The sequence below is a fragment of the Hyperolius riggenbachi genome, chromosome 1 (genome assembly GCF_040937935.1).
Source record: "Hyperolius riggenbachi isolate aHypRig1 chromosome 1, aHypRig1.pri, whole genome shotgun sequence".
In the NCBI taxonomy this organism is placed as follows: domain Eukaryota; kingdom Metazoa; phylum Chordata; class Amphibia; order Anura; family Hyperoliidae; genus Hyperolius; species Hyperolius riggenbachi.
In genome coordinates this window covers 301621752-301646289 of record NC_090646.1, presented here as the reverse complement: position 1 = coordinate 301646289, position 24538 = coordinate 301621752, and the positions used below count along the sequence as shown (strand labels likewise).

The window sequence follows — 24538 nt, the reverse complement described above, 5'->3', positions numbered from 1 at the left end:
GATTGTCACTCCCAACGCTAAACTGAGTTCAACTACATAGCAGCTGTACTCGATAACAAATCAACCACCGCCATAGCCTTAAAGGAATACTTAAGTAAAAAAAAAAAATGACATTTACTCACCTGGGGCATCCCTCAGCACCCCGAAGCTGGATGGTGCCCTCGCAGCCCCGCTCCGATCGTCCTGTCCCCGCCGGCGGCTACTTCCGGTTCGGCGACAGCCGCCGACAGGCTGGGAACGCGGCTGATTTTCCGCGTTCCCAGCCGCTGCTATCACTCTCTATGCTGCTATAGCGTATATATATACGCTATAGCAGCATAGAGAGTGATAGCAGCGGCTGGGAACGCGGAAAAACAGCCGCGTTCCCAGCCTGTCGGCGGCTGTCGCCGAACCGGAAGTAGCCGCCGGCGGGGACAGGATGATCGGAGCGGGGCTGCGAGGGCACCATCCAGCTTCGGGGTGCTGAGGGATGCCCCAGGTGAGTAAATGTCATTTTTTTTTTTTACTTAAGTATTCCTTTACTTTCTACTGCAGCCTATAGCAGCGCCCAAATTAACTGATTCACTATTCCTGTTTTTCTATCTTAACTGATTCACATTTTTTGCCTTGTTGACTTCATGTATTACACTGAATGGGGCAGCACGCAGTACTCTTGTGTACCAAAAAAGTAGTGTGGTACATTGCTTAAGACACAACATACAATTGTAAAACAATGCAAAGTAAAACTGTGTATTGAGTATTGTGTTTTATAGTGTGAATAGACCCTATTCACGTTGTGTTTCAAAATCATTGCATCACTTCTGATGCCTGGAACTATCCAAACAACTGCTGACTATACTGCAGGTAATAGTGATTGTCCATCATTTATTACGATTACGAAGTGCTACAGTATCTGTTCAGTGTTTGTCTGGCTACTATAAGTTATAATAAAAAGCAATTATAATGGCTGTAATCTCCCTTCTCTACTGAATCTAACAAGTCTTCTGTCTTGCATACTGGGGTGGCATGTAATGTGCACTAAGTAGATATCTCTTAGCCCTGGATTCCAATTTGAGAAAAGTCTTTAACCACTGCACCACTGAGGGGTTTTTCCCTTTATGGGGCAGAGCAATTTTCACCTTTCAGTACTCCTCCCTTTCATTCGTCAATAACTTTGTCACTACTCATTACAACAAAATGATCTATATCTTTTTATTTTATTTTCTCCACCAATTAGACTTTCTTTGGGTGGTACATTTTGCTAAGAATTATTTTATCCTTACTGCATATTAACGGGAATAATAAGAAAAACAATGAAAAATAATCATTATCAGTTTTTGGTCATTATAATTTCAAAATAAAACATGCTGCTGTGGATAAAACCCACACATTTTATTTGCCCATTTGTCCCAGTTATTACATTTAAATTATGTCCCGAGCAAAGTGTATGGCGCCAATATTTTATTTGGAAATAAAGGTGTATTTTTCAGTTTTGTGTTTGTCATTAATTACAAGCCCTTATTTGCAAAAAATAGCAGTAATATACTCTTGTGACATATATATTTAAAAAGTTCCTTGCCTAAGGTAACTATTTATGTATTTTTTTTTCTTTCACTTGGTCTTTATTGCAAAAGAAAAAAGGCAGAAAGAAAGTTACATCTGACATAACAATAATAAAGCATATAGTGTGACCATACACATAACCCACAAAAGGACATGAGATAACATATTAGAAAAACAAGTTATTAAAACTTTCATATTTAACTATTCCAACTCATGATACAACAATAAAAATAAAATGTCAAGAACACCTAAAAGCTTCCCAGGCCAATCAAGAACACAAACTTTTCGGACTACAGAATGCTAGTGCTAGTTCAGTTCTTCCAGTTTACCTTATATGTTAACAGGGTGTCATGCAGTGTGTGATACAAATAATCCATTAGGCAAATCTCCTCCACCCTATGCAAAATGTATGAGGTAGAGACCCCAGCAGTCTTCCAGTTTCTGGCTACAGCCCATAATATTGAACATATGAACACGTAGTACACACGCTTCTGACTTTTAGGAACTCTTTCATTAGGAGCTAACAGTAGACCATGGGGAGCTTCCAGTTTGATTGTAGTAGAAGAGAGGTGGCCTAAATCAGTTTTTAATCTCTTCCAAATTGTATTAACCACAGGGCACACCCAAAATATGTTGTAAAAAGAGCCTTCCACTTGGCAGCCCCTAAAACACAATGGATAAACACTGGAAAAAAATCTGTGGAGTTTTAAGGGTATCCTACACCACCTTAAGGCAAGTTTAATAGCTGTATCTCTGATCATAGGTGTTCTTTTGGCGCTCAGCATATTTACATTGATTTTATACCAATCCTCTTGGGTCAGATCAAGGTGGAACTCGACAACCCAGTCCCGTATAATTTTTAGTCTTTTTACCCTGTAAAAGCCCAATCATATGTGAATACTAACGAGAGATTGCTCCCCTGCAAGGAGTAGAAGACAAGTATAAATTCTCATGAAAAGTACAAGTGAGCAATCCATATGGACCAGTGTGTTTTAAGAAAAAATGCCTAATCTGAGATACTCTGAAAAAAGCAGGTCTTATTAAATTGAAGCAAAGAAAAAGGAATACTTTTATCTGCCAGCCAATAAGCGATTTGAAGTTGTCATTGAGTTAGTAATCCCCCACTCAAACTGAGAGTGTTCATGAAAAGCTAGGGGAAAATCGGGATAACCTTTAAATGAAAGCCTGGGAGGGTTAGGGGATCAAAGTTTCATTGTATCCTTATAAGTGGACCATAAAATAACATTATCTGTTACAATCAAGTTCTATTTATGTTTTTTTATGTCTATTTTTTTTGTATATACAAATGTTTTATTTTGGTAACTATGAGAAAGTGGGGGAGGTAAGGGTTAATTTTAATAAGGGATTTATGTATTTTTATTTAATTTAATGTATTTGGGTACAATTTTACTATTTGGCCACTAGACGCCCCCCAGTTTATTCCTGTTTACTGTGATCAGTACACAGGAAGTTATTGTGTATGCTTCCACTTTAATTTTGTAAATTAATCACAGGCACTTTGATCAGTGAATGGGAACTGTGTTCCCATTCACTAATCAGTGTACTAATGGGCAGCAACGAGAATGTGCACGGGAGCGTATGGGCAATCGCGACGAGGTAGTATATCTACGACCCTGGAACAGAAACTGGAATATCTAAAGGCGTAGATATACTATACCAAAACAGACAATTGGTTAAGACTCTCCCCCTAGAGTACACGTACTGTATCTTAAAGCATGTTGGATTAACATACAGTAAACTCAGTAATTGATTGGATCCCCTCTCCCCCACCCTATACTAAAGGGACAAAGCAGAACCACACCAGATTGAATTTCAATATTTTCTGATCGTTTGAACAGGCTATACACATTAGGTACCTAGTTGTTTTAAAACCTACAACCATCTTGCATCAATCCAACCAAAACATGCAAACTGTTTTGTGACAAACGGCACCTTGCTATAGACCACAGGTATCAAACTCAAGGCGAAATGCAGCCCTCCTTGCCATTTTATGGGGCCCTACTTGGCATTTTATGTGGCCCTTGAGACCTTCAAATTTGCATCATTCAAAGCAGTAAAAGCTGCCTTCTCATCCAGAGGAGTCTGGTTGAAACATTGTCAGTTTGAGCCTGAGTGCAACAATAACCCAGAAGACCCTCCTGCAAAATTAGCATGCAGCCCCCTCCTTGGATCTAAATCCACCTGTGTGGATGATATAACACACACCTCCCCCCCTCCACCCACGACACCATCTCCCTACATAGAGTAGCCCAGCAGAGCAGTGCAATATTAACCTACTCCAGCGTTGCATCGTGTCTCTTTTGTTCTTCCCAGCAGCGGCACACACTATTGTTTAATACCTCCAGTTCCCGATCATGTGACATGCATATTCAGAGCCAAAGGTATGAAGATGTCATGATCCCCCCCTAGCAGGTCCAGTTGGTTGCAGCAAACAGGCAGTTCTGATTTCTATGCACCCATATAGCTGCATAGTTTTGCTACATTTTGCAATGAGTATCATTTCACCTTGCAGTTCAAAGCAGCACAGGATTAATTATTTTACCATTCACTTGTGTTGAAATTTGCACGTCTGCTCTCACTGGTGGATGTCCATATAAAAGCCTCTTCCTGCCTTGACAATTTGCCTGTCATTGCTTTCAGCTTTGTTATAGCTGTTGGCTGGATCCTGTTTCTCGATTGTTATTTACCTTGCTTTGCTTCATTGTGGACGGTCGTTGTTTCTGCATGGGCAAACAGCAAAGTTCCTTCTAGTCCAGCTAGTCTGGATGCAGCCATCACTCCAGTAGTTATTGGCAAGCACTTCTGCTAGTCCTGCTCCTGTGGACTTGACAATAGCTGCGGTTGCTATTAGTTATGTGTCTTGTGTTGTCTTGTTTGTGTACCTGTATTGATGTGTGCCATCACTGCGGTAGCAATCAGATTGGCAAACGTTCCTTTCGGTCTGTCCTAATCTTATTCATTGTGGCGGACAGCAAAAGCTCAGAGCTGCAATCCCTCTGAGCAACCATCCTGGTCTCGTTTACTGTGGTGGTTATTGGAAGCCCAGAGCTGTGGTCACTTTAAGCAACCTTCCTCCCTGTCTCTGCTGTGAACTGTGTTGTCTCCTCCACAAGTGTATCCTGCACTATTTCTTGATAATGCCTGGTAACGTTTATGTTGTTTAGTAAGTTCTGGTAGTACTCGACTTCCTAGCCTCAGTCTCGATACCCTGCATGCCGAAGTCCTGGTCAGGCACCCCACAGTCACTATAGCTACACCTCTTTATTGTTTATTTTGTTAATAAACTAATATTTAGCCCTTGATCCTCCTCCACCATGGCACTGTCTGGGTTTTGTACACTTTGTACACCTTTTTAAATAAATAGTGGCTGCAGAGATGCCCTGAAGTTTTCAGAAGTTCGCCTGCCATTTAAGTCAAACGAACGGTTTGCGAGTGTTTGTGGTAAAATTTGCAAACGCAAAATCGCTATCTTCGGCCATCACTTCTCTCTAACACTGTCAGACCTTAGATCAGTAGTGACTGGAGAGAGTAGGTGGGTGCACACGCTACCCCCAGAATCAGACCATTTCATATGCGGAAGTGGCATCATAGGTCACTTCCTGCATGTGAAGTCCACCGGGCAGGTAGCATCTCTTTCTAATCGCCGCTTGTGAGAGGTCTGACAGTGACAGAGAGGTTATCAGCAGCTCTTCCAGCCATCCCCAGCCAGCACCCAACCAAACCTCCCACTAACCCCAGCCAGCACCTAAACCGCCCAGGCTGCACCCAGCCCAGCCAGCACCCAAACCTCCAAACCACCATGGCTAAAACTCAAACCACCCAACTTAATCAGCACCCAAACCTCCCTCCCCAGCCAACACTCAAACCTCCCAGCCAGTACCCAAACCTCCCACCTACCTTTGCCAGCACCCAAACCTTTCACCCACCCAGTACCTGTAGTGCATCCTGCATATAAAAGCTAAACTGCCTCTATTGCCAATATTGAATTGCAGTCTCCCATTTCTTGTTGGACTGTTATCTTCCAACTTGCCTAAGCACCCTTTCAACCAATAGGGAGGGCAGGGGAAAAAGGAGTGGCCAAAAATGTATTGATCTTCCTTGTACCCTGTAAGGTTCCGTATCCGGTGGTCAAACTAATCAGCTGTAATTGTGAAAAAAATGTTAGTGTTAGGAGTAGAGAAGGGGGAGATTATTGTTATAGTAGGAGAGTGTTAAGAATCAAGAGGGGAAGGTTAGAACTGGAGTGGCATAAAGAGATTATTTGAATATTTGGAAGTGATGCGTCATGGGAAACCACAGTGGCTCACTTAGAGCTGAATTATTGCAAATATCTTCTGTTCTCAGAAGGCAAAATTACATTAAGATTTTTTTAATAGAGGGCTTTCTGGTCTCTCTTAGTCCTTTATACTCTCCAAGTGGTTCTGGGTCACCATGAGCTGTCTTGGTATTCCTTGGTACTAGTCCAAACCCTATCCGATAGAGCCATATCAATCCATGCCATGCACTGAAGAAGACCAAAAAGTCTGAAACAGGCTGTATGAATGTTGGATTGATGAGGCTCTTTAAAACTTATTAGCTATAGGCTCACTATACACCAATGGTTCTGAATGTGCAGCCTTGCTTTCAGGAGTATAAATACATCATTTGCATATTTGGGAGTAATTCATCATGAAAAACCACAGTTGCTTACTTAAAGCTGAATTATCGCAAATACCTTTCTGGTTTAAAGGGGTTCTGTGGGGGTTTGGTAAGGATAAAAACTGCCACTTACCTGGGGCTTCTATCAGCCCCCTGTAGCAGTAATGTCCCATTCCGTCCTCCTCCGATCTGCTGTTCCCCGCCACCGGTCCTGGTCTAGCGCGGCGCGCCATCCAACTGCGGCTGCGCGTCCGTGCTCGCTCCTGCCCACATCATCAGAAGCTTACTGCGCAGGCGCAGTACAAGAAAACTTCATACTGCGCCTGCGCAGTAAGCTTCTGATGACACGAACAGCAGCGCGCATTATTCGACGAATAGTGCCCGGTGCCAGCGGCGGGGAACGGCAGATCGGAGGAGGACGACGTGGGACATTACTGCTACAGGGGTCTGATAGAAGCCCCAGGTAAGTGGCGGTTTTTATCCTTACCAAGCCCCCACAGTACCCCTTTAAGAAGTCAAAATTACATCTAGTATATTTGTGACATTATAAAATGTAGTAGCTACATTAAACTTACCACTCCATCTTCCACACAAAAGCCCAATTGGTAAGTAGGGTGAGGCTTATATATAATGGCAGTGACAACTGGGGGGCAGTGCACAATGCTCAGGGTCACCTCAGACTGATCTTTAAGCTCCTAAGAAAGATAATAGATAAAAATGAAACAAGTGAAAATTTGCTCATCAAATATTATAAGTGTATGCGCATATATATATATATATATATATATATATATATATATATATATATATATATATATACATACACACACACTGTATGTATATATATATATATATATATATATATATATATATATATATATATATATATATATATATATATATATGTATATATATATATATATATATATATATATATATATATACATGTATACATATCCATCCTACTAATATAATAAATGGGAAAGTTCGGATGTTTGGATGTTTGGTACTCGATCAAGCAAAAACGGCTGAACGGATTTGAATGAAATTTGGCACACACATAGTACATTACCTGGAATAAAGTATAGGATACTTTTTATTCCCATAACCAAAAAGGGGGCGGAAACAAATACAAATTTCACTGTAAACTGTAAACTGCAGCCATTCTTACACTGTTAATGGTAGGGTTCTCAAACTTTGCACAGTTGGTCGTTGGGTGACTGGGATTAATATTCAGAAAGGTGGGTGGAGTCTATAAAAGCCAATCAAAATTAACCTATTGATTTTCAAGGGGAATATTTACATTGCTGCCATTCTTGCACTGTTAATGGCACAAGGTTTGAACCTGGTACAGTTGATCATTGGGTGACTAGGGTTCAATTTCAGAAAGGGGGTGGAGCCACAAACAGCCAATTAGATTGGTTTCATTTTAATGCAAATTATTGATGCCAAACACCGCAAAGCTCACAAACTTGGTAATTGATTAATTGTGTGTTAGGGTTAGAAAAGTAGGCACAGCCAACACCAGCCAAATACATAAGCTGGCAACGCTGGGTCATAAGTGGGAGGAGACAAATACAAATTTTACTGGGAAAATGTAAACAGCAGCCATTCTTACACTGTTAATGGTAGGGTTCTCAAACTTTGCACAGTTGGTTACTGGGTGACTGGGATTAATATTCAGAAAAGTGGGTGGAGTCTATAAAAGCCAATCAAAATTAACCTATTGATTTTCAAGGGGAATATTTACATTGCTGCCATTCTTGCACTGTTAATGGCACAAGCCTCAAACCTGGTACAGTTGATCATTGGGTGACTAGGGTTCAGTTTCAGAAAGGGGGTGGAGCCACAAACAGCCAATTAGATTTGTTTCATTCCAATGCAAATTATTGATGCCAAACACCGCAAAGCTCACAAACTTGGTAATTGATTAATTGTGCGTTAGGGTTAGAAAAGTGGGCACAACCAACACCAGCCAAATACATAAGCGGGCAACGCCGGTTCATAAGTGGGCGGAGACAAATACAAATTTTCCTGGGAAAATGTAAACAGCAGCCATTCTTACACTGTTAATGGTAGGGTTCTCAAACTTTGCACAGTTGGTTACTGGGTGACTGGGGTTAATATTCAGAAAATTGGGTGGAGCCTACAAAAGGCAATCAAAAACTACCTATTGATTTTCAGGGGAATATTTCATTGCTGCCATTCTTGCACTGTTAATGGCACAAGCCTCAAACCTGGTACAGTTGATCATTGCGTGACTGGGGTTTACATTCATAAAATAGGGTGGAGCCACACACAGCCAATATGATTTGTTTGATTTTAATGCAGGTTATTGATGCCAAAGACCGCAAAGCTCACAAACTCGGTCATTGAGTAATTGATTAATTGTGTGTTAGGGTTAGGAAAAGTGGGCGCAGTCAACCAGAGGCGTAGCTAGGGTTTTCAGCGCCCGGGGACAAAGACTATTAATGCGCCCCCCAAAGTCAAGGTACGCGCGCCGCGCCAAAAAGGGGCGTGGTCACATAATAAATGTGGGCGTGGTTATGGGTGGAGCCAAATGTATATGGAGGTTAGCAGGCTCACGCTCACCCACCCTCCCTCAGTATGTACCTTCCAGCATGTTCCAAGACAAATTCAGCAATCATGAGCCCCCCCCATCAAGACAAATTCAGCAATCATGAGACCCCCAACATAACCAACTCAGCAATCATGAGGCCCCCAACAAGACAAATTCAGCAGTCATGAGTCACATAAATAGACAGCATTTCACATAAATAGGTAGAATGCCCCCTTAATATGGTAGACACCTCTCACCTGGCAGCAGTTCTCCAAAATACACTCAATCTGACGTGGTTCCCCAAAAATAGGTAGCCCCAGGTCTATAGTTGTCCCCAGAATAGGTGGCCAGCAGTATAGATGTCCCCAGAATAGGTGGCCAGCGGTAAAGATGTCCCCAGAATAGGTGGCCAGCGGTATAGATGTCCCCAGAATAGGTGGCCAGCGGTATAGATGTCCCCAGAACAGGTAGCCAGGGGTAGAGATGTCCACAGAACAGGTAGCCAGGGGTATATGTGCCCAGTATATGTAGGCAGGGATATGTGTGCCCAGTATATGTAGCCAGAGGTATATGTGCCCAGTATATGTAGCCAGGGGTATATATGCCCAGTATATGTAGCCAGGAGAATAATATGTGCCCAGTATATATAGACAGGCGTATATGTGCCCAGTATATGTAGCCAGGGGTATATATGCCCAGTCCATGTAGCCAGGGGGTATATATGCCCAGTATATGTAGCCAGGGGGTATATATGCCCAGTCCATGTAGCCAGGGGGTATATATGCCCAGTATATGTAGCCAGGGGTATATATGCCTAGTATATGTAGCCAGGGGGTATATATGCCCAGTATATGTAGCCAGGGGGTATATATGCCCAGTATATGTAGCCAGGGGTATATATGCCCAGTATATGTAGCCAGGGGGTATATATGCCCAGTCCATGTAGCCAGGGGGTATATATGCCCAATATATGTAGCCAGGGGTATATATGCCCAGTATATGTAGCCAGGGGGTATATATGCCCAGTCCATGTAGCCAGGGGGTATATATGCCCAATATATGTAGCCAGGGGTATATATGCCCAGTATATGTAGCCAGGGGGTATATATGCCCAGTCCATGTAGCCAGGGGGTATATATGCCCAGTATATGTAGCCAGGGGTATATATGCCCAGTATATGTAGCCAGGGGTATATATGCCCAGTATATGTAGCCAGGGGGTATATATGCCCAGTATATGTAGCCAAGGGGTATATATGCCCAGTAGATGTAGCCAGGGGGTATATATGCCCAGTAGATGTAGCCAGGGGTATATATGCCCAGTAGATGTAGCCAGGGGTATATATGCCCAGTAGATGTAGCCAGGGGGTATGTATGCCCAGTATATGTAGCCAGGGGGTATATATGCCCAGTATATGTAGCCAGGGGTATATATGCCCAGTATATGTAGCCATGGGGTATATATGCCCAGTAGATGTAGCCAGGGGGTATATATGCCCAGTCCATGTAGCCAGGGGGTATATATGCCCAGTATATGTAGCCAGGGGTATATATGCCCAGTATATGTAGCCAGGGGTATATATGCCCAGTATATGTAGCCAGGGGTATATATGCCCAGTATATGTAGCCAGGGGGTATATATGCCCAGTATATGTAGCCAGGGGGTATATATGCCCAGTAGATGTAGCCAGGGGGTATATATGCCCAGTAGATGTAGCCAGGGGTATATATGCCCAGTAGATGTAGCCAGGGGTATATATGCCCAGTAGATGTAGCCAGGGGTATATATGCCCAGTAGATGTAGCCAGGGGGTATATATGCCCAGTATATGTAGCCAGGGGGTATATATGCCCAGTATATGTAGCCAGGGGTATATATGCCCAGTAGATGTAGCCATGGGGTATATATGCCCAGTAGATGTAGCCAGGGGGTATATATGCCCAGTAGATGTAGCCAGGGGGTATATATGCCCAGTAGATGTAGCCAGGGGTATATATGCCCAGTAGATGTAGCCAGGGGTATATATGCCCAGTAGATGTAGCCAGGGGTATATATGCCCAGTAGATGTAGCCAGGGGGTATATATGCCCAGTAGATGTAGCCAGGGGTATATATGCCCAGTAGATGTAGCCAGGGGTATATATGCCCAGTAGATGTAGCCAGGGGTATATATGCCCAGTAGATGTAGCCAGGGGTATATATGCCCAGTAGATGTAGCCAGGGGTATATATGCCCAGTAGATGTAGCCAGGGGTATATATGCCCAGTAGATGTAGCCAGGGGTATATATGCCCAGTAGATGTAGCCAGGGGTATATATGCCCAGTAGATGTAGCCAGGGGTATATATGCCCAGTAGATGTAGCCAGGGGTATATATGCCCAGTAGATGTAGCCAGGGGTATATATGCCCAGTAGATGTAGCCAGGGGTATATATGCCCAGTAGATGTAGCCAGGGGTATATATGCCCAGTAGATGTAGCCAGGGGTATATATGCCCAGTAGATGTAGCCAGGGGTATATATGCCCAGTAGATGTAGCCAGGGGTATATATGCCCAGTAGATGTAGCCAGGGGTATATATGCCCAGTAGATGTAGCCAGGGGTATATATGCCCAGTAGATGTAGCCAGGGGTATATATGCCCAGTAGATGTAGCCAGGGGTATATATGCCCAGTAGATGTAGCCAGGGGTATATATGCCCAGTAGATGTAGCCAGGGGGTATATATGCCCAGTAGATGTAGCCAGGGGTATATATGCCCAGTAGATGTAGCCAGGGGTATATATGCCCAGTAGATGTAGCCAGGGGTATATATGCCCAGTAGATGTAGCCAGGGGTATATGTGCCCAGTAGATGTAGCCAGGGGTATATGTGCCCAGTAGATGTAGCCAGGGGTATATATGCCCAGTAGATGTAGCCAGGGGTATATATGCCCAGTAGATGTAGCCAGGGGGTATATATGCCCAGTAGATGTAGCCAGGGGTATATATGCCCAGAGTAGGTAGCCAGGTGTCCCCCTCCCTGCCTCCCCAGCAGGAGGGGAGCAGCGCAGAGAAGAGGGAGAGCTGCTCTCTCTCCCTCGCTGTCCCCTCCATTAATGTCCGGGTGCTGGCAGCGGCGGGCGGAACTTACCTCCGTCTCGTCGCAGCGCGGATGGATCTGCCGCTACTCTGGTCTAGTCCAGACAAGAGCAGCGGCTGCGGGATCCGAACTTCCGGCCGGCGCTGGAGCGAGACGGAGGTGAGTCCCGCCCGCTGCGCCAGCACCCGGACAATAACGGAGGGGACAGCGATGGAGGGAGGGAGAGCCCTAAGGTGAGAGAAGGGGGGGAGATGGCCCCCTTCTCCACCGTCCGCATAGCTCTCCCTCTTCTCTTCTCTGCGCTGCTCCCCTCCGCAGAAAAAAAAAAAATCAGCTCAGCTGGGCGCCCTTAGGGACCCGGCGCCCGGGGGCACTTGACCTACCCCGACCCCCCCTAGCTCCGCGCCTGCAGTCAACACCTGCAAAATACATAATCGGGCAATGCCTGGCCATCAGTAGGCGGAGACAAATGCAAATTTCACTGAGAAATTCACAATTCTTACACTTTTAATGGTAGGGTTCTCAAACTTTGCACAATTGGTCACTGGGTGACTGGGATTAATATTCAGAGAAGTGGGTGGAGCCTACAAAAGCCAATCAAAATTCACCTATTGATTTTCAAGGGGAATATGTAATTGCTACCATTCTTGCACTGTTAATGGCACAAGCCTTAAACCTGGTACAGTTGGTCATTGGGTGACTGGGGTTCAAATTCAGACAAAGGGGTGGAGCCACAAACAGCCAATCAGATTTGTTTAATCTCAATGCAAATTATTGATGCCAAAGACCACAAAGCTCACAAACTTGGTTATTGAGTAATAGTGTGTTAGGGTTAGAAATAGTAGGCGAAGCCAGCACCAGCCAAATACATACCTGAACAATGTTAGGAAATAAGTGGGTGGAGAAAAATACAAATTTCATTGCGCAAATGTAAACTGCAGCCATTCTTACACTGTTAATGGTAGGGTTCTCAAACTTTGCACAGTTGGTCACTGGGTGACTGGGATTAATATTCAGAAAAGTGGGTGGAGCCTATAAAAGCAAATCAAAATCCACCTATTGATTTTTAAGGGGAATATTTAATTGCTGCCATTCTTGCACTGTTAATCACCTGTACCTGGTACAGTTGGCCATTGGATGATTGGGGTTCAAATTCAGAAAAGGGGTGGAGCCACATTCAATCAGATTAATTTTATTTCATTGCAAATTATTGATGCCAAAGACCGCAAAGCTCACATACTTGGTCATTAAGTAATTGTGTGTTAGGGTTAGGAAAAGTGGGCAGAGCCAACATTAGCCAAATATATAACCGGGCAACGCCGGGCGTCCAGCTAGTGTGTGTATATGTATGTATGTGTATGTATATATATATATATATATATATATATATATATATATATATATATATATATATATACACACACACACACAGTGCCCATAATTATTCATACCCTTCACAAATTTCGACTTAAACTTACTTTAATTCGACCAGCAATTAATTTTTTGACAGGAAATGACATAGGTGTCTCCCAAAAGATAAAAAGACGATGTACAAGAGGCATTATTGTGGGAAAAAATTCTCAGCTTTTATTTACATTTGAGCAATAAGTATCCAGTCCAAAATTATTCATACCCTTCACAAGCTGTCACAGTCTGTGGGAAAATCCAAAGTTCTATACCATGCAGTTGGTTTGTGCACAGTCATGGCTAAGACAAAGGAGCTCAGTGAGGACCTCCAGCTGCACATTGTGGCTGCTCACTAGTCAAGAAAGGGCTTAATGTTTTCAAGTTCCAGTGGCTACAGTGCAAAGCATTATTAAAAAATACAAGATGTTCCACACTGTGGAAAATCTCAGAGGATGTGGTCGGAAGCCAAAAGTGACACCTGTGCTGGCCAGGAGGATAGTGAGAGAGGTGAAAAAGAATCCAAAGATCACCACCAAGGCCATCCTGGTGAATCTGGGCTCTGCTGGTGGCAACGTCTCAAGGCAGAAAAACCTGGGGAATGCGGCACCTGTAGCCCATTTCCTGCACACGCCTGTACACGGTGGCTCTGGATGTTTCTACTCCAGACTCAGTCCACTGCTTCTGCAGGTCCCCCAAGGTCTGGAATCAGTCCTTCTCCACAATCTTCCTCAGGGTCCGGTCACCTCTTCTTGTTGTGCAGCGTTTTCTGCCACACTTTTTCCTTTCCACAGACTTCCCACTGAGGTGCCTTGATACAGCACTCTGGGAAAAGCCTATTCGTTCAGAAATTTCTTTCTGTGTCTTACCCTCTTGCTTGAGGGGGTCAATGATGGTCTTCTGGACAGCAGTCGGGTCGGCAGTCTTACCCATGATTGTGGTTTTGAGTAATGAACCAGGCTGGGAGTTTTTAAAAGCCTCAGGAATCTTTTGCAGGTGTTTAGAGTTAATTAGTTGATTCAGATGATTAGGTTAATAGCTTGTTTAGAGAACTTTTTCATGATATGCTAATTTTTTTGAGATAGAAATGTTGGGTTTTCATGAGCTGTATGCCAAAATCATCAATATTAAAACAATAAAAGGCTTGAACTACTTCAGTTGTGTGTAATGAATCTAAAATATATGAAAGTCTAATGTTTATCAGTACATTACAGAAAATAAATGAACTTTATCACAATATGCTAATTTTTTGAGAAGGGCCTGTTAGGTATAAAATTAAACGTTATGTGTTCTTTACAATAAGATATACCATGTTACTATGTTATGTTCCATGTTACTCCAAGTGGAAAGAGCTAAAGTTTTATATATGGGGGACAAATGTGCAGAGGGTAACATGCAATCATAACATTGTTGCTAATAAAGAATACTACATTCAGCCTGAGTGAATACATAATCCACCCACACCTATGTATCTATCTCATACTTGGATATTCAACGCACACTTGCACATAGATCACCTATCCGGCGGCTATTGTCACTATACTTATCACATCGGGGCGTGACCAAGATGGCGGAGTGAACAGACGTGCCTCTCGAGTCTCCGCTGTAGGATTTCGATATAACTATCCTGAATAGCCCTAAGCACTCTCTTCTCACTATATTCTGCGAGTGGGACCCAACGGACACTCCTGCATGTCACCGGGGAAGAGTAAAAAGGAGTCTAGAGACCCCGCGACCGTTACAGCAACTCCACGGGAGTGCCCGGCTAACAAGAAACGCAGCAAGGCAGTGCAAACTATGGCGGCGGAGGTCGAGGGCGACCACCCCTCCCTCCTCGAGGTCCTGGCTAAGCTTGATGAAAAGCTCTCCGCCAAGATTGATCAGGTCCACTCAGACACGGGTCTGATACGGCAGGACTTGGTTCAGATCCGGGATCGCCTGACGCAGGTGGAGGCGAGGGCGGAGGCCACGGAGCGCACTACGGCCCTGAATACGTCGGATGTCCAATCGCTCCTGAAAAGAGTCCGCACACTGGAGACCAGAACGGAGGACTCAGAAAACAGATGTCGCCGCAACAACCTCCGGATTGTGGGGCTGCCGGAGGGCGCTGAAGGGGAGGACACGACGACCTTTACTGAGGCCTTACTTAGAAAGCTGCTCCCAGAGGCGGATTTCTCCCGGCAATTTGTGGTCGAACGCGCCCACCGTATACCAGCTAAGAGGCCCCCGCCAGGTGCTAGGCCGAGGCCCTTCATCTTCCGCCTCCTCAATTTCCGGGACCGGGACCTGGTCCTGCGAGAAGCCCGTCGGGTTGGAGACCTTGAGTTTGAGAATGGGATCCTTCTTATCTTCCCCGACTTCACCGCCGAGACCCAACGTCTCCGCAAGTCATTTGAAGCTGTCCGGAAAACCTTACGAGACAAAGGGATAAAATACGCCACAATCTTCCCGGCAAAGCTGCGGGTGGTGGACGGGGAGACTGTCCGCATCTTCTCAACTCCAAAGGAGGCCGCTGACTGGGTGGAGACCCTGCCAGGATAAGTACTGCTGCTTTTTTGATTCATTTACCTGTTTTACATTAACTGCCTGGACTGCGGACTGCTCTATGGTTGGCCGGTAGTGTTTATTTGGTGTGAGCTGCCGCTACAAGCGGTTAGAGGGTACTCATAATGGGCTAATGGAACATTTCTCCCAAGAGCTACTGACTTTCCATTTTTTCCCCCTGGTACCTCTTCTTCTAATACTGTGCCCTCTTCTAACCTCAATGTCTCCTGATGGCAGACTCTACCCACGTTTATCTTGCTGTTGAATATCGGCCACCCGCTACTACACCCGCTAGGCCTTGCTTACAAAATGGCGGACATATCCCCTTTACTACTCCGGGCCAGCGAGAGTTAGAATTTCCGCACTACAGAACTCAGGCAGCGGGGCCCTGACACTTAAGTCCTTCCCTTGATTCATGTACTTTGCCTCCTGCTTTGGACTAGTGTCCTATTATCTGTTCCATCGATATAAGTTAACCTGTTTAGAGCTATTGTTTTTAGAAGTCTGATTACTACAGTGTATGAGACAGAAGAACTGGATTCTTGTCATGCAACTGGTTGTATGGGGTTATGGGTGTAAAGTATTCTCATTGTAGGGGGGGAATACAGGGCGGGTTTTTAAGGGTTACTTAGGTGCATCGTGTTGTCCAGTCCTTCTCTGCCACGGGGGTCTCCCTCATCCCATAAATCTTCTTCTCCAACTATATATTAACCACTTCAGGACCACAGTCTTTTCGCCCCTTAAGGACCAGAGCCTTTTTCTCCATTCAGACCACTGCAGCTTTCACGGTTTATTGCTCGGTCATACAACCTACCACCTAAATGAATTTTACCTCCTTTTCTTGTCACTAATACAGCTTTCTTTTGCTGCTATTTGATTGCTGCTGCGAGTTTTAGTTTTTATTATATTCATCAAAAAAGACATGAATTTTGGCAAAAAAATGACTTTTTTAACTTGCTGTGCTGACATTTTTCAAATAAAGTAAAATTTCCTATACATTTGAGCGCGAAAGTTATTCTGCTACATGTCTTTGATTAAAAAAAACCATTCAGTGTATATTTATTGGATTGGGTAAAAGTTATAGCGTTTACAAACTATGGTGCCAAAAGTGAATTTTCCCATTTTCAAGCATCTCTGACTTTTCTGCGCACCTGTCAGGTTTCATAAGGGGCTAAAATTCCAGGATAGTACAAATACCCCCCAAATGACCCCATTTTGGAAAGAAGACATCCCAAAGTATTCAGTGAGAGGCATGGTGAGTTCATAGAAGATTTTATTTTTTGTCACAAGTTAGCGGAAAATGACACTTTCTGACAAAAAAAAAGAAAAAAAAAAAAAAGTTTCCATTTCTTCTAACTTGCGACAAAAAAAAATGAAATCTGCCACGGACTCACTATGCTCCTCTCTGAATACCTTGAAGTGTCTACTTTCCAAAATGGGGTCATTTGTGGGGTGTGTTCACTGTCCTGGCATTTTGGAGGGTGCCTAATTGTAAGCACCCCTGTAAAGCCTAAAGATGCTCATTGGACTTTTGGCCCCTTAGCGCAGTTAGGCTGCAAAAAAGTGCCACACGTGGTATTGCCGTACTCAGGAGAAGTAGTATAATGTGTTTTGGGGTGTATTTTTACACATACCCATGCTGGGTGGGAGAAATATCTCCGTAAATGACAATTGTTTTATTTTTTTTACACACAATTGTCTATTTATAGAGATATTTCTCCCACTCAGCATGGGTATGTGGAAAAATACACCCCAAAACACATTATACTACTTCTCCTGAGTACGGCGATACCACATGTGTGGCACTTTTTTGCACCCTAACTGCGCTAAGGGGCCCAAAGTCCAATGAGTACCTTTAGGATTTCACAGGTCATTTTGAGACATTTGGGTTCAAGACTACTCCTCACGCTTTAGGGCCCCTAAAATGCCAGGACAGTATAGGAACCCCACAAATTACCCCATTTTAGAAAGAAGACACCCCAAGGTATTCCGTTAGGAGGATGGTGAGTTCATAGAAGATTTTTTTTTTTTTGTCACAAGTTAGCGGAAATTGATTTTAATTGTTTTTTTTCACAAAGTGTCATTTTCCGCTAACTTGTGACAAAAAATAAAATCTTCTATGAACTCACCATACTCCTAACGGAATACCTTGGGGTGTCTTCTTTCTAAAATGGGGTCATTTGTGGGGTTCCTATACTGCCCTGGCATTTTAGGGGCCCTAAACCGTGAGGAGTAGTCTTGAAACCAAATGTCGCAAAATGACCTGTGAAATCCTAAAGGTACTCATTGGACTTTGGGCCTCTTAGCGCACTTAGGGTGCAAAAAAGTGCCACACATGTGGTACCGCCGTACTCAGGAGAAGTAGTATAATGTGTTTTGGGGTGTATTTTTACACATACCCATGCTGGGTGGGAGAAATATCTCTGTAAATGACAATTGTTTGATTTTTTTTTACACACAATTGTCCTTTTACAGAGATATTTCTCCCACCCAGCATGGGTATGTGTAAAAATACACCCCAAAACACAATATACTACTTCTTCTGAGTACGGCGATACCACATGTGTGACACTTTTTTGCAACCTAGGTGCGCTAAGGGGCCTAACGTCCTATTCACAGGTCATTTTGAGGCATTTGGATTCTAGACTACTGCTCACGGTTTAGGGCCCCTAAAATGCCAGGGCAGTATAGGAACCCCACAAGTGACCCCATTTTAGAAAGAAGACACCCCAAGGTATTCTGTTAGGAGTATGGTGAGTTCATAGAAGATTTTTTTTTTGTCACAAGTTAGCGGAAAATGACACTTTGTGAAAAAAAAAAACAATACATTTCAATTTCCGCTAACTTGTGACAAAAAATAAAATCTTCTATGAACTCATCATACACCTAACAGAATACCTTGGGGTGTCTTCTTTCTAAAATGGGGTCACTTGTGGAGTTCCTATACTGCCCTGGCATTTTAGGGGCCCTAAACCGTGAGGAGTAGTCTTGAACCCAAATGTCTCAAAATGACCTGTGAAATCCTAAAGGTACTCATTGGACTTTGGGCCCCTTAGCACAGTTAGGCTGCAAAAAAGTGTCACACATGTGGTATCGCCGTACTCAGAAGAAGTAGTATAATGTGTTTTGTGGTGTATTTTTACATATAACCATGCTGGGTGGGAGAAATATCTCTGTAAATGACACATTTTTGATTTTTTTTACACACAATTGTCCATTTACAGAGAGATTTCTCCCACCCAGCATGGGTATGTGTAAAAATACACCACAAAACACATTATACTACTTCTCCTGAGTATGGCGATACCACATGTGTGACACTTTTTTGCAGCCTAGGTGCGCTAAGGGGCCCAACGTCCTATTCACAGGTCATTTTGAGGCATTTGTTTTCTAGACTACTCCTCACGGTTTAGGGCCCCTAAAATGCCAGGGCAGTATAGGAACCCCACAAGTGACCCCATTTTAGAAAGAAGACACCCCAAGGTATTCCGTTAGTGGTATGGTGAGTTCATAGAAGATTTTATTTTTTGTCACAAGTTAGTGAAAAATGACACTTTGTGAAAAAAACAATAAAAATCCAATTTCCACTAACTTTTGACAAAAAATAAAATCTTCTATGAACTCATCATACACCTAACAGAATACCTTGGGGTGTCTTCTTTCTAAAATGGGGTCACTTGTGGGGTTCCTATACTGCCCTGGCATTTTACGGGCCCCAAACTGTGAGTAGTCTGGAAACCAAATTTCTCAAAATGACTGATCAGGGGTATAAGCATCTGCAAATTTTGATGACAGGTGGTCTATGAGGGGGCAAATTTTGTGGAACCGGTCATAAGCAGGGTGGCCTCTTAGATGACAGGATGTTTTGGGCCTGATCTGATGGATAGGAGTGCTAGGGGGGTGACAGGAGGTGATTGATGGGTGTCTCAGGGGGCGGTTAGAGGGGAAAATAGATGCAATCAATGCACTGGGAAGGGGATCGGAAGGGGGTCTGAGGGGGATCTGAGGGTTTGGCCGAGTGATCAGGAGCCCACACGGGGCAAATTAGGGCCTGATCTGATGGGTAGGTGTGCTAGGGGGTGACAGGAGGTGATTGATGGGTGTCTCAAGGTGTGATTAGAGGGGGAAAATAAATGCAAGCAATGCACTAGCGAGGTGATCAGGGCTGGGGTCTGAGGACGTTCTGAGGTGTGGGCGGGTGATTGGGTGCCCGCAAGGGGCAGATTAGGGTCTAATCTGATGGGTAACCGTGACAGGTGGTGATAGGGGGTGATTGATGGGTAATTAGTGGGTGTTTAGAGGAGAGAAGAGATGTAAACACTGCACTTGGGAGGTGATCTGATGTCGGATCTGCGGGCGATCTATTGGTGTGGGTGGGTGATCAGATTGCCCGCAAGGGGCAGGTTAGGGGCTGATTGATGGGTGGCAGTGACAGGGGGTGATTGATGGGTGGCAGTGACAGGGGGTGATTGATAGGTGATTGACAGGTGATCAGTGGGTTATTACAGGGAATAACAGATGTAAATATTGCACTGGCGAATTGATAAAGGGGGGTCTGAGGGCAATCTGAGCGTGTGGGCGGGTGATTGGGTGCCCGCAAGGGGTAGATTAGGGTCTAATCTGATGGGTAACAGTGACAGGTGGTGATAGGGGGTGATTGATGGGTGATTGATGGGTAATTAGTGGGTGTTTAGAGGAGAGAAGAGATGTAAACACTGCACTTGGGAGGTGATCTGATGTCGGATCTGCGGGCGATCTATTGGTGTGGGTGGGTGATCAGATTGCCCGCAAGGGGCAGGTTAGGGGCTGATTGATGGGTAGCAGTGACAGGGGGTGATTGACGGGTGATTGACAGGTGATTGACAGGTGATCAGGGGGGATAGATGCATACAGTACACGGGGGGGGGGGGGGGGTCTGGGGAGAATCTGAGGGGTGGGGGGTGATCAGGAGGGGGCAGTGGGCAGGGGGGGGATAAAAAAAAAATAGCGTTGACAGATAGTGACAGGGAGTGGTTGATGGGTGATTAGGGGGGTGACTGGGTGCAAACAGTGGTCTGGGGGGTGGGCAGGGGGGGGTCTGAGGGGTGCTGTGGGCGATCAGGGGGCAGGGGGGGGGGGAAATCAGTGTGCTTTGGTGCAGACTAGGGTGGCTGCAGCCTGCCCTGGTGGTCCCTCGGACACTGGGACCACCAGGGCAGGAGGCAGCCAGTATAATAGGCTTTGTATACATTACAAAGCCTATTATACTATGTACATGCGGCGATCCGGGTGCTAGTAACCCGCCGGCGCTTCCGAACGGCCGGCGGGTTACTACGAGCGGTGGGCGGAGCCAGTCCCCGGCGGCTGATCGCGTCACGAATGACGCGATCGCCGCATAACCACTCCCGCAGCCGCCCCCGCCGATGGGCGTATTGCGGTCGTTTGGGCCCAGTCTTTGCCGCCGCCCATCGGCTGGGGGCGGTCCTCAAGTGGTTAATGGCTGACACTCAGCGGCTTTCTATACTCACGTGGAACGTGAGAGGCCTCAACAACAAAATTAAGCGCTCACTTGTCTTCAATTACTTAAAACAACACAAACCTCATGTGTGCCTACTCCAGGAGACACATCTCCAAGGCAGTAGAGTTCTCACAGCCAAAAAGCCCTGGGTGGCAGCACATTACCATGCAACTTACTCCTCGTATTCCAGGGGGGTTTGCATACTAATTAATAGAAGCCTGACATTTGAGACCTTCTCACTCAAAATCGACCCCCATGGCAGATTTGTACTTCTTCACGCGAATTTACAGAGGGTAGAATATGTGATTGTGAGTGTGTATCTCCCTCCTCCGGCTGATGCTACTACCGGTATTTTACATGACCTTATGCCATTAATTGCTCAATATCCGTCTGCTAGGGTAATCATAGCTGGGGACTTTAACCTTACCATGTCACCGGCTGATAGATCACCAGTAACGGGTAGGTGCTCATCAGAACTGCGTAATTGGGCAGATACCTTTGCCCTCACAGACGTTTGGAGGTGGAAACATCCGTCGCCGCAAGGATTCACATGTCACTCTTCCTCCCATAATACTATGTCCAGGCTAGACTACTTCTTCGTCTCCCAGGATGTTCTCCAGGTGGTTGAAGACATTGATCGTCTCCCCTGGGCTATATCTGACCATGCACCTGTAATGCTATCTATTACTACGGGGAGTGCGAAGTCCTTGGCTGCCTGGAGGGTGTCTGCGTACTGGATTCAAGATGCGGAGGTGGGGGGGGGGGGGAGATACACACTGAACTGCTTAACTATTGGAATATTAATAAAGATACCTCCTCTAAGGATATGGTGTGGGATGCCTCCAAAGCCTACATTAGAGGAATATACAGGTCAATGATTAAAAAGGTCAGGGACGGGAGAAAGCTTTCACTTACTCAGGCTGAGGAATCCGCAAAATCCGAAGAGATGGCCTTTGGCCGCAGCCCCTCACCGGCTTCGTTCAAGCGGTGGAGGTCTGCTCAGGTAAAGGTGAATCTCCTGGAAGTTGACCTCACCAAAAAATTTCTCCTTAGGCAGTCCCATCGCATCTTTGAGCAAGGTAATAGATGTGGCAGCCTGCTGGCTTGGTTAGCTAAGGAGCAGTCGACCAAAATCATTATTCCCCTGATTGGTGGGCGTCTCCCACAGCTCGCCCCCAGAGATTAATGAGGTTTTCCGCAAATACTATATTAACCTGTACACCTCTAGAGCCCATTACACGCTCCCAGAGCTATTAGAGTACCTTGGTGGGATCCCCCTCCCACGGCTGGAAGCGGAACAGAGAGAGCTCCTGGAGGCTGATATCTCAGAGGAGGAAGTGGACATGGCCATAGCTAGTATGCAGTCAGGCAAAACGCCCGGCCTAGACGGCATCCCCACTGAATATTATAAATTATACAGAGAGGACCTTACCTCCACTTTGGCTGACCTATATAATTCCATGCAACTGGATTGTCGGCTCCCAGAATCTATGAGAACCGTTTTAATAGTGGTAATTCCCAAAAAAGATAAGGACCCGAGCTGCTGTGCCTCCTATCGGCCAATCTCCCTCCTGAATGTCGATATTAAAATTTTGGCCAAAATTCTGGCTAGGAGACTGTCTCAGGCTGTTGAAACCCTAAGACACCCGGACCAGACTGGTTTTATGCCTGGCAGGGGTACGGACATCAACCTGAGGCGACTCTTTACTCACCTCGCTGTCTCTCACGACAACCCTGGTTCTAGAGTCATAGCAACCACCGGCGTACCTACCGGGGATGCGACCCCCTCAGCCGCAGGGGGGCCCGGGGCTGCTCTGGGGCCCGCTCACTGTGCGTGGGGGGAGCGCTGCTCTGGACCCCCCAGCAAGGTGCTCAACTGGCCGCAGCGTCAGACGCTGCGCCAGTTCATTCCCCGCTGCCCCGCTCCGGCAACCTGCATAGTCTCCGGCAGGCAGAGCAGGGCTACGGCAAGATGGCCGCCGAAGAAGCCCTACACTGGAGACTTTGTGTCTCTAGTACAGGGCTTCGGCAGCCATCTTGCCGTAGCTCTGCACTCTGCCTGTCAGCGCAGGAGATGTGCTGCAGGAGGACTCGGGGAGCTGCGAGCCAGATGCCGGGAGAGGAGAAGACTTCTGTCAGGTAAGTGAATTGGTTTTTTTTCACAGGTGCATTTTTTTTCTAGTGTCCGCTGCCTACATTGTGATTGTCAGGTGTCTGCTGCACATATTACGATTTTCAGGTGTCTGCTGCCCACATTACGATTTTCAGGTGTCTGCTGCACACATTATGATTTTCTGGTAACTGCTGCACACATTACGATTTTCTGGTAACTGCTGCCCACATTGCGATTTTCTGGTGAATGCTGCCCACATTGCGATTTTCTGGTGTCTGCTGCCCACATTGCGATTTTCTGGTGTCTGCTGCTGCCCACATTGCGATTTTCTGGTCACTGCTGCCCACATTGCGATTTTCTGGTCACTGCTGCCCACATTGCGATTTTCTGGTCACTGCTGCCCACATTGCGATTTTCTGGTGTCTGCTGCCCACATTGCGATTTTCTGGTGTCTGCTGCCCACATTGCGATTTTCAGGTGTCTGCTGCCCACATTATGATTTTCTGGTCACTGCTGCCCACATTGCGATTTTCTGGTCACTGCTGCCCACATTGCGATTTTCTGGTGTCTGCTGCCCACATTACGATTTTCAGGTGTCTGCTGCCCACATTACGATTTTCTGGTGTCTGCTGCCCACATTACGATTTTCAGGTGTCTGCTGCCCACATTGCGATTTTCAGGTGTCTGCTGCCCACATTACGATTTTCAGGTGTCTGCTGCCCACATTGCGATTTTCAGGTGTCTGCTGCCCACATTGCGATTTTCTGGTGTCTGCTGCCCACATTAGGATTTTCTGGTGACTGCTGCCCACATTGCGATTTTCTGGTGACTGCTGCCCACATTGCGATTTTCTGGTGACTGCTGCCCACATTGCGATTTTCTGGTGACTGCTGCCCACATTGCGATTTTCTGGTGACTGCTGCCCACATTAGGATTTTCTGGTGTGTGCTGCCCACATTATGATATTCTGGTGACTTACTGCTGCCCACATTACGATTTTCTGGCCCACATTACGATTTTCTGTTGAACACTGCCCACGTTACGATTGTCTGGTGAATGCTGTCCATGTTACAATTTTCTGGTGAACGCTGCCCACATTACGATTTTCTGGTGAACTCTGCCCACATTACGATTTTCTGTCCC

The 24538-nt window shown here is 45.4% G+C and overlaps 1 protein-coding gene across 6 annotated transcripts in view; it reads right to left on the bottom strand.

Moving 5' to 3' along the window:
- APBA3 (amyloid beta precursor protein binding family A member 3) overlaps nt 1–24538 on the bottom strand; it is a 202396-nt gene that overhangs the window by 57377 nt on the left and 120481 nt on the right. For all 6 annotated transcript variants that reach the window (XM_068233790.1, XM_068233791.1, XM_068233786.1 and 3 more), the window contains one exon: nt 6777–6896. In XM_068233790.1, coding sequence (XP_068089891.1) covers nt 6777–6896 — 120 coding nt within the window. The remainder of the gene's footprint in view (nt 1–6776; nt 6897–24538) is intronic.